Here is an 11,314-nt window from a genome sequence, read left to right as displayed (position 1 = left end):
CATTTTGACCACCACATATATTACAAATATTCCCATCATAGGATTGAGACGGTGCACACATCTCTCTCCCGGGAGCATTTTCACAATCTTGCCAAAAGTGAGGTCCTCCACAATATGGACATGGGTCATCAAAGTATGAACAATTACCATCCAACCAATTTTCATTATATGATGTCATTTTTTTTTTTTTTAGCAAAAGCAAAAACTGGACAGTTTTTCAGAAACTGGACAGTTTTGCAGAAGCAAAAACTGGACAGTTTTTCAGAAACTGGACAGTTTTGCAGAAGCAAAAACTGGACAGTTTCTGCAGAAGCAAAAACTGGACAGTTTCTGCAGAAACAAAAACTGGACAGTTTTTTCAGAAACTGGACAGTTTTGCAAAAACTGGGCAGTTTTTTCAGAAACTGGACAGTTTTGCAAAAACTGGGCAGTTTTTCAGAACTGGACAGTTTCTGCAAAAATAACTGGACAGTTTTTTTTTTTTTTTTTTTTTTTTTTTTTTAGAAAGCAAAGAAAGTTTGGACCAAAGCAAGTTAGCTTAAATCCCAAACTAACCTAAATACGCCAAATTGTTCCCCGGCAGCGGCGCCAAAATTTGATACGCTCAAATTACACCTATTAATGGCGTAAAGCGGACGTTGTCAAATATAGTAACCCAACAAGGTTGGGGTCGAATCCCACAGGGAATATGGAGAGAAAAGAGTACTAATCGTATGCGATACCAATCTTTAAAGGCTTTAATCCTATTCCGGATAGTTTGAATTGATTGTTGAATAATGTAATTGAATACTTTGACTTAGAATGTAATTAATATGAGAGAGAGACTAAGGTTGTGTTTCCCAATTTGATTAGATATTATGCTTCGGATTTCAATGTGATATACTTCTAATGGTTGTTCTAAGAATATGCACTTGATCTCTTAAAGACTTCTTAATGTTTCCCAACAGTTAAGCAGTATTTCCTCTTTATGATTCTTCCGAATATAAAAGAGTTACAATCGAAGAGCGACCAATAATGCCAATTTAGACTTATTCTTATTCCTAAGTTAGTCTATTAAACGAGGGTTAACGCCTCGAGTCATTGTTATTCAATCTTACCAATATTGACTCTCTTTCCCAAGAAAAGTCAATATAATGGCTTCGGCTAATGCTTGCAATCATTACCCAACGTTACAACACAAAGATAGAATAAATAACAACAACCATTATGCATATATCAATAATAGAAACCCATTCACATAATACCCATCATGGGATTCACAACCTTAGAATTGAAATTAGCTACTCATAATGTTTCTTGACAGAAAAAGCTTAAAGATTAACATAATACACTTACAATACTAATACAAGATGGAATGAGAGTGAAGTTGTTGCCTTAAATGCTCCAATCACTTCAAGATTAAAAATCTAGGGTTTATGCCTCTAAAATAAAATCTGAATAATGAATTAAAACCCTACATTATGTATTTATAGAGCCAAAAATCGCGCCAAGTTTCTGGACAAAAATGCCCTTACGCCGCATTGTTACGGACCGTAACTCAGGTTACGGTCCGTCCTTCATTTCGTCATTTGACCACTTCGACGTTACGGCCACCATGCGACGGACCGTACCCTGTGTTACGGTCCGTCCTTCTGAAGCGTAAGTGGTGACAATTACTTGGCAACTCTCTAGAAATTTGGATGATGTTACGGTGAAGGGTTACGGACCGTAACACTAAACCGTAACACTGAAGATTTTATTGAAACTCTCTGGAAATTTAGCTCATGTTACGGTGACATGTTACGGACCGTAACATGAGTTACGGACCGTAACACTAAACCGTAACACTGAAGATTTTATTGAAACTCTCTGGAAATTTAGCTCATGTTACGGTGACATGTTACGGACCGTAACATGAGTTACGGACCGTAACACTTCACCGTAACACTGATGGTTTCAATGAAACTTTCTGGAAATTCAGGCCTTGTTACGGTTCAAAGGTACGAACCGTAACATGAGTTACGGACACCGTTACGGTCCGTAACATGAGTTACGGACCGTCGCTTAGCTCAAATTTGTCCGTTTTTCCAGCATTACTTCTCATTTCCGATCCTTAGTTAATCAACCCTATAAAATACAAAAATAACATAAGAAACAATATAAAAACACTTAAAATCAAGCAATATTTCTAGTTACAAAGGCATAAAATGTGCCAAAATTCACGGCACATCAGCGGGTTAACGATGATGGTATACTTGATATGCATGACATGTGTTTCTTTTAAAAGGTTAAGCAGGCATAATATTCTCCTTACGAGGCAATTGATGTACAGGTTATATATTCGCCTCATGTTTCATTATTTCTGTATTATGTTAGTATTATTCATGCCTTACATGCTCAGTACATTGTTCGTACTGACGTCCTTCTTCTTTTTGGACGTTGTGTTCATGCCCACAGGTAGACAGGGAGGCGGCCCAGATTCCTAGGAGCTACTCAGCCGATTGATAGGAGCACTCTATTATTCTATAGGTGCCATTTTTTATGCATTATTTTGTGTATATATTTTGGGCATGACGGAGTCCTGTCCCGTCCTTATGTCTAACACTCTAGTAGAGGCTCGTAGATACGTACGTGTGGGTAGTAGATGTCCCATGATGACTACATTGCATATTTGTATATCATTTTGATAGCCCGAGGGGCTTATGCACATGAATGTAGACATGTTTTGGAAGTGATAATGGTTTCCTTATGGCTAGTTGTGTTGAGAATAATAAATGCATTCCAGATGAATATGATGATTAGCATAATGAGTGGTGCTCGGTAGTCAGCTCCGGGTACCCGTCATGGCCCCCTAGTCGGGTCGTGACACAAACAAACAAAGACTCACAACAACCTAAAGAACATAGACATAATCTGGTGTCTGGATCAGGTACTTCGGCTTGTAAGTGGCTTTGTTCTTGAGAGCACTTGAGAACTTGTAGAGGAAAGGTTTGCATGAGATAGTTTTAGGTTTTCAAGTGATGCATAATATATTAGAACATGTTGTATATATATTGGGGAGAATGTGGGTGTGATGGAGACCACTCATCCCATATTTGACTTAAAGCATGGGCCACAGCATTGCTGTACAGTTGTGCAGTGGGCAGTGCAACTTTACAGCTTTTACTGCTAATTGTACGACGTACAGAGAGAACAGATCTCAAACCAGGTCTCTCTCTCTATTTCTCCAGCAGTTTGACAATCATCAAAACGTAGAAGTCTTATCAATTTCACCTTTTTGATAATGACAAACTTAGAAAGAATGTTCCCTCTGCGAAGTTGAACAGTTTTAAAATCATAACATGTTAGCAACAGGATGCATATACAGCCTGGAGGACTAGGTTACCTAATCACTTTCAATCCTTCCCCATTAAACACAGCATCGCTCATCTAATAAATCAAATTTCCCCTTTTGGTATCATCGAAAATTAATTAAAAAACAGCCAGTAAGAAGTTCAGATATATTAACTCGGAGCCACTGAGGCAACAAAACATAAATAGAATAGAGGTGAGCAAGCCAACAATGAAGCACACAGACAGAGTAATCTCCTAATAAAGATTAACATAAAAGTAGATAGTAATCAATTCAGTACCTAAATTATAATGATTAAACTGCAATTTTACCAAAAGTCAATAGAAGCCAACCAACGGATATACAGGATCCAGACAAAAAAAGGAGCATGTTTGGAAAGACAGGGACTAAGGAGGATTACTGGGGCGGTTTAATGCTTGAAGGAGTTTATCAACTCTATCACTATTAGCTCGTTGATCCTTTATCATTTGGTCTCAAATTACATCCACTCTGACCCTTAACTAATCCTTCTCAGCTTACAGTCTTTCAATTTCTTCTGTTGCTTCTGTGCGGGAACCTGGTTCTTTTGCTTGTTCAGCCAATTGAGCTTTCAGAATGGAATTCTCTGCCTTAAGCTACTGAATCTCTGCATTCTCCGCTTCTTGAACTTCAATCAAGATTGAGATGGTGGAAGGGCTGGCAACACCTGCTACTTTTAGCACATACTCACAGTCTTCCAAGGTGGCTAGAGAGAACATGTGCTCCTTTGTTCCTGAAGAAGGTTTTCCAGTTCTCACCTTGAAGTGCACAAATACCTTGGTTAGGAAAAATCCGTAGGGAAGACCAGGTTTTCCTTGCACAGTCCTTGTCATTTTAATCATCTGCTCAATCATTATGGCTGGTAAGTTGATTAGCTCAAAGGATGTCAGAGCTTCCATGAGGACCAAGTTTGCCAAAGTGACGGTAGAACGTCCCTCAGTTCTTGGCAAAATCACCTTGTTGACTAATTCAAAGACTAGTTGGTGCTCAGGCTTAAGCTCATTTTTGTAAAGACTTGCTTTTGTTTCAGACCTTGCTACCTTTACAATGACATTTTTGAAGCCAGTGGATCTCTTTCCCTTTACGGCTCTCACTCCATCTGTCTTTACTTCTAAAATATCTGCAAGTACTGACTCGGTCAGCACAAAATCTGTTCCATTTACAGTTAAGGCCAGAGCACCATCACCAAAGCTGCATAGGCTATTGTAAGTTTAGTCACTTCCGCTTCATACACGCTAGGTGTTGGTGGAGTAAAGAGATTAGTCCAGCCTTGAAATTCCACCATCCTCATTGATTCTTTCATACCAGGCTCTCGCATAAGTTGACATCAAATATTCTTCCAAAAAGAACCTTTTGTCGTTACAAGTTCTCTTTCCCTCTTTGCCAAAGCTTGACTGATGCCTTCCCTGAGATTTCAAGCACCTGGTTCTTCGATTTCAACATCCACATACTCCAGTTCTCCTTCTGATCCTCATCAGTCATCAACTTCATGTAGATTTTTAAGCAATTAAAGCCATCAAGATCAAGCTCCACACTTGCTAGCAGCATCAATCATCAAGGATGAGTCCTTCCCTTTTGTCACAAAAGGCACACATCCTGCTATGAAGGCTTTGAAGGGAGACTTCTTTACCTTTGTTATGAGCTAGGAGCTATCACTATTTATCAACCATATTGACGGCAACCCTTTAACTCTCCCCAATCTGTAGGCGATATCACTGGTTTGTTTTGGGAACCCTAACAAGTTTGGGTCCCTTGTAGTTGTAAAAAGGATGAATCAAACTTCATTCAGCTCACATGGGCAGCACATTTCTTTTCCTTCTCTGAGGTCCTTTCTTTTGAGGACTTGCTCCTTCCATTTTCTTATGAGAGCCCCTCTTCTGAGAACCAGCTCCTTTTATTCTATCTCCCTTTTTGACAAAATTCTTATTCCTCTGAAAGGACTCAATCCTTGCTTTACATGCCTTCTTGTAATAACATGCTTGCCCGCAATGAGAGCACAACCAATTTTCAGTTGTGGAGACATACTTATTGTGTGGGTTGTAGGGCGTTTTCTCTTTCTCAAAACCAAGTCTTTCTCTACCATCTCCTTACTCTTGTACATGGAAGTGATCACATCAGAGGACCAGGTCCACTTGAGAGCTTTGTCAAGATCAAACTTGACCCACTTCAGCTCTTCTTTCAGTTGCTCATTTTTCTCTATATCCACAATGAGACTCAGTTTCACTTTCTTGAGCTCATTCTCAAGCTCCTCTTAAGCCTTCCTGGCTTCACTCTTTCCTTTAGAAGAAGTCTCCATACCCCTTCTCATTTGACTTTCCAACATAATGTTTAGTTGGTTAGTCTCATTGATTTATTTCTTCATATCCCCAATGAAGACTAACAGGTCAATTTCTTTCTTGTTCCACCTCCTCAATCTCATCATTTAGCTCACATTTCTCAGCAATGAGAGCATGATATGCATCAATTAACATGCCTGATAGTAATATGAGTTTATTCTGAGAGTATGCTTTAAAAATTTTCTTGACATCAAGAAAGTTTACCTCTCCATTCTCATCATCATTATCATTTGTTTTTTATTCAGCCATGAGTGTAGAGATTGACTCATTTTCAGAAGCTTCATTTTATATGTCCACCATTGATGTAGTCCATTTGTCGTCTCCATCTTCAGATTCACTAGAGGAGTCCCCCCATGCAGCAAGTGCTTGCTTCACTATCTCATCAGCGGCTTTCTTTCTTCTGAACTTTCTGTCAGGAACCTGGTTCCTCCTCGCAGTTCTGTCATAATTGTCCTGCTTGTTTTGAGGGCACTCTTTAAAGAAGTGACCAGGTCTTCCACACTTGTGGCAGCTGTTGTCATTTCCCTTGAAGTTTTTGCTGGAACTTCCTGGCTTGAGGATTCCGCCATTTTTCCTGATCATTTTATGAGATCTCTGCGTGAGATAAGCCATTTTGGATTCCTCATCGCTCGAATCTCCTCTTGCTGCTTTGAGAACCAAGCTCCTTTCATTCTTTTTCAACATGCACGATATGTTGGAACATGTTGTATATATATTGGGGAGCATGTTGGTGTGATGGAGACCACTCATCCCATGTTTGACTTAAAGTATGAGCCGCAACACTGTTGTACAGTTGTGCAGTGGGCAGTGCAGCTTTACAGTTGTTACTGCTGACTATACAACGTACAGAGAGAACAGATCTCAAACTAGGTCTCTCTCTGTTTCTCCAACAATTTGACAATCATCAAAACTCCTATTAGCATTGCCTTTTCTTTTTTGGCCTAAGAGATTATTCGCAATGAGGATGGGCTTTGAACTTTGGCTTATCAATATATAGAACTACATATGATGAAACTATAGCTTCTGCAGTGGCGAAATCAGGAATTTCGTTAAAGGTGTTCAAGATTTAATATATCTGTATAAATAGTGATATTTGACCTATATACGGAATATAATTTTCTATACACTATTTTTTCCCGATAAAGGGTATCAATTGACCACCCTTCAGTGTATGTGGCTGCATCGCTGGCTTCTGATCACTCAAGGGTGACTTCATATGTGAACAGATAGAATCAAGTTGGGTCTCGATGCACGTACCTTATCGAAAACAAGGCAATATTGCATACGTATAAGCGCGCTTTCGTCTTTATTTGTCCGAATTTTGGTTGTTCTTCTCAATAATGATTTTCTGCACAAGTCCAGTTTACCTACTTATTCTGTTGTGGACAGAAAATTAAGCGACTAGAGATGAAAAGGAGCGAATTTGGGAAAAAGAGACCACTCAACTTCATTTTTAATTAGTTGCGCTTAATCAATCATATAGGACCTCAAATATTAACGTCCGAACTCATTATATAATTTATCATTAAAATTAGTTCAATGGAAAACGTAACACATTATGTTTAAATACGAATTCACCCTTGCGTAAAAGGTGATAAAACACAAAATCTATATAATCCCCAGTTCTGTGAAAAGAAAATGACACAACTTTTACTAATGATGTAACCGATAAACCTTCGTAAGGCTTAAGGTACAATGTTCCATCTACTTTTCAGCGATGGAAACATATTTTAATTTACAATTGAAGCATATTTCACTCTTGACCCCTATAGGAACTCTGATTGTTATATAGCTTGGAAGTGACAGGTTAAAGAGTAAAACAAGGATATGTCATTCAGCCTGAAAGTCCTCTACTTAAAGACTACAGGAAGATGCTTGCAATCTCATGGTTTATTCTTTCTCAGACATTGTTAACAAGAAAATAAAGCTTGTTTGAGTTTTGACAGAAAATAAAGCTATCAAAAATTAATTGATAATGAACAAATAGAAAAATTCAAAAAAAAAACTATCGATTACAAAACCGTCATTTTGATCCTATTGGATGCAAATCATTTATACCAATCGCTTCCCAGATTTTCACAGCACTCGTTGTTTGTAGTTTGGCAAGGAGACGGGTTGGGCTCGTTTGATCAAGGAAACGAATTTTTGAAGTAAAAAAGTTATTCTTCATCACCTATAACGTCTCAAGAGAACAGATCACAAAGTTAAATTAGATAAAATGTTCATTGGCATTGGGACGCCAACTTTGACCCCTAATCCAATATCTTGTTAAGGAAATTATTTGTTGGGGTTCAGCTACTTAGCCTACTTTTAGGAACACATAGTAAACCTAATTCATACGTAAAATTAATCCATCTATTTGTTAGCTTTTACACTCTGCTAATTATAAAATGACGGTTCTGATCTTGATTATAAGTAACAGAGTATCTAACTTGGATAAAATCAACTTACATATGTCACTATACTATTTCGAAAATGATATGGATTCTGATCTTGACTAGTACTATAATTAAAAGCGTCCAATTATGACAGCTACAATTTCAAGTGATTCATCTCAAAATCGATCCATTAGAACATGTAAAATGCAATTCTATTTTTTTGGGTAAAAACAGAATTTTAACCAGAGTTACTACAGAAAGCTTAGTCCATGAGTGAATATAGCAACAAAAGCATTCATTCGAGTTTTGGACAAAGACAAGCCAACTTCTAAATCTCCATCTGAGTCCTTCGACTTGCTAAGGGATATCGATACACCTTCTCCACTGTCAATAGAAACGGACTCTACCTTCTCCGGCCTTCCCCATCCAAAATCAGTAGCATATAAATCAAATTTTGGAGATCCAACAATTGAAAGACACCGTTTCATGTCTACGGTATAAAGTTCCTTAAACCAGTTACCATTAAGGATCCATTCCTCATCTTTCATCCTTTTTTGAATGCTTTCTCCAATTAATTTCACGGCAATTGTAAAGCCTTCCTTTCCAACTAAGTCAACATGCCTTGCTTTTGCATTATACCCCACTAGACAATTTCCGAAATAAGATGGAGGAAGTGGTGGATTGAGTCGTGCTCTACAATCTGCTGCACATCCGAAGAACTCCATTACATTCTCATCTATCTCTTCTCCTATCACGACCTCTGATTTTATCAAGCAAGTCCATACATAAGCACATGTTATTGTGAAAGATGTCACATGAGTTAGGCTTGGTTGTCTTGACAATATTAAATTCTTGAGCTTTGTGATGTCTTCCCGTCCTATAATAAATGTACGTCGAACTTTATCAAGAGGAGTCACAATTATGTCACGCATCTCCACTTTAGCATTCTTCATTACATCCCATATAGCAGTTCCTTGTTCATGAGGGTCTTTTATTATGGACCTATCATAAAATGGAACGAACTCATTTTCTAAATATTGTTCATCTCCACCGAATTTGTTGAGTAAAGCCCATGCTCTCGTGAACCTTACTATGGTATTTCCATCACAAGCGGCATGATGGTTACTAAATCCAACGGATATGCCAAGATTCGGAAAAAGTGTAACTTTAATGGCTAAGACCGGGGCTAGTTGGACCCCGGGTGCATCCTTAGGTTCTGCCAATTGAGGAATAAAGGGATAAAAATCCTTAGCATTTCGGGGATGGTTACCAATGAGATAATTGAAATTATCCATATCAGTCTCAAAAAAGGTAACAAACACAGAATCTCCTGTCACATAACGCAACTCAGGATAACCGCACGAATTTAGAGGACAAGCAATGTTGCCAGCTAAGGGTGTATAGTGTTTGAGAGTGAGGGAGAGTGAATGTTTAAGAGAAGGAATGATGGTTTGGACGAAATCGGGTTTGGAAATAGGGAGCTTGTAGAATAAAATCCGCCGATTACGACCAAAAGCTAACCACATATGATCAAAATAAGTAAGAGGGAGTGTCAGTTCAGCTGCACCACCGGGAGGTGGCGCAACTTGACATTGCTCAATCACTGAAGCCATTGCCATTTGGCTAAAAAATTCAGTAAAGGGGAGTCTGTTTGGCTAATAAATTGCATCGCAATATGAATATGTTGCTTTCGATGAAATGTACCTTATTGACAACACGGTAGTGCATATGTGTGGCCAATATGGAAGACGAAAATTGACAACACGGTAGTGCATATGTGTGGCCAATATGGAGACCTTTCGTCTTTATTGGTCTCAACATGAAAGTAAAGAATCTGTGGATAAAAGCTGCTGGGTGTGGGTCAGAAACTCAGTTCCACGTTTTTTTAGTGTACAAATGATTTTCACCTAGTCTTTTAACCTACTTACATACTGGTTTTTTGTTGCAGGTGGAAAAGCAAATATGGGGACTAGAGATGATCATCAGCTATTCCATACCTTTTATGTTTTGTTTTAGTTCGATTAAGCACGAGATTTAAAATATGAATAATGTATTGTCATGATCCAATTTGTCTAATAAACTGTAATGGCACCTAACCCCCACCTGTTTATGTGAACACCAAGATCCATTTTAGTTATGAAAAGACGATAATTAGTTTGAAAGAGATTAATCAACATAGTGAAATAATTTCGTAAACCCAAACAGTGAAGAAATACCAAAAATACTGCCAGGATATGGTGTTACAAGTCATGAGCTACTAATACGTAGTAAATATATATAATAATCTCAAATTAAAATCTGTCCGGAAGGACAACAATAAAAAGATAGAGGAGGGTGTCCGGTGCTGCGAACAAATCCATGGAGCTCACCCCAAATATCAGTCTGCACTCTAGCTCCACTAGTGCACTGATCAGATACTGTACAAAAAGTGCAGCAAGTGAAGCATGAGTATAACAATCAGCGCACATCACGATTTTGCAACTACCTGAAAACGGTCGGGAAATCCTCGTTTTCCGGCTACAACTGTTTTCGGAAAATCACGATTTTCTAGTAGTCCGCCTGTGGTTCGATGGCAAGCAAGACATGTCAAAATCTATAAATTTCAAATCCTAAATATATCTCTCCTCGAGAAACAGAAAAATGAAAATTCAATAACTTTCTTGGTCACTCATCTCATACATCAAAATTAATACTAACAAATCATGGAAAAGTTCATCATTTTAGTTGGAGATCATATGATGATCATATTTTTCACGTTTGTTATCAATGAGTTCAAATGAAAACAAAGTGAAGTTGATAGCTCTGCTTCAGAAAACTTAGTCCATAAGCATATGTGAATAGTAAACAATGTTAAAAGCAAAGTTGTACGTTTCTGATTGCACAAGATTTTGATTCCCATTTCCAGAGAGTACTGTAGTCTGTCCCTTAGTAATTGGGACCGCTGAGTTTTTCTGGTTATGAGTTATGACATAATTACATTGGGTTTTGTCCTTATGCGCTTGCATAAATGGTCAAGTTTTATGCGGGAAATTATACTTAATAATCTTGAAAATGGGTGATCTTGAGTTTTTTACTGATAAATTTTCAAGATTAAAAGTCAAAACTTATTAAGTTTTGTACATGAGGCGAACAGGATCAAAAGTTCAAATTACTCACTTCAAAGGTCATTATTGTAAATCATCCGGTTTTATGCAGGTATTACAACATCTTAGCTGAGCACTTAAGGGCTTGTGTGGTTAGTGTTGGTGGAG

The 11,314-nt window shown here is 38.0% G+C and overlaps 1 protein-coding gene across 1 annotated transcript; it reads right to left on the bottom strand.

Moving 5' to 3' along the window:
* Window positions 1-8,233: 8,233 nt before the first annotated feature.
* LOC132630837 (phenolic glucoside malonyltransferase 1-like) lies at window positions 8,234-9,849 on the bottom strand. The gene has a single exon (XM_060346442.1). It carries the CDS (start codon window positions 9,680-9,682, stop codon window positions 8,315-8,317), a length of 1,368 nt encoding a protein of 455 aa, XP_060202425.1. The 5' UTR covers window positions 9,683-9,849; the 3' UTR covers window positions 8,234-8,314.
* Window positions 9,850-11,314: the final 1,465 nt, after the last annotated feature.

The sequence above is a fragment of the Lycium barbarum genome, chromosome 1, assembly GCF_019175385.1.
Source record: "Lycium barbarum isolate Lr01 chromosome 1, ASM1917538v2, whole genome shotgun sequence".
Lineage (NCBI taxonomy): Eukaryota > Viridiplantae > Streptophyta > Magnoliopsida > Solanales > Solanaceae > Lycium > Lycium barbarum.
This window is presented reverse-complemented; position numbering and strand designations above follow the sequence as displayed.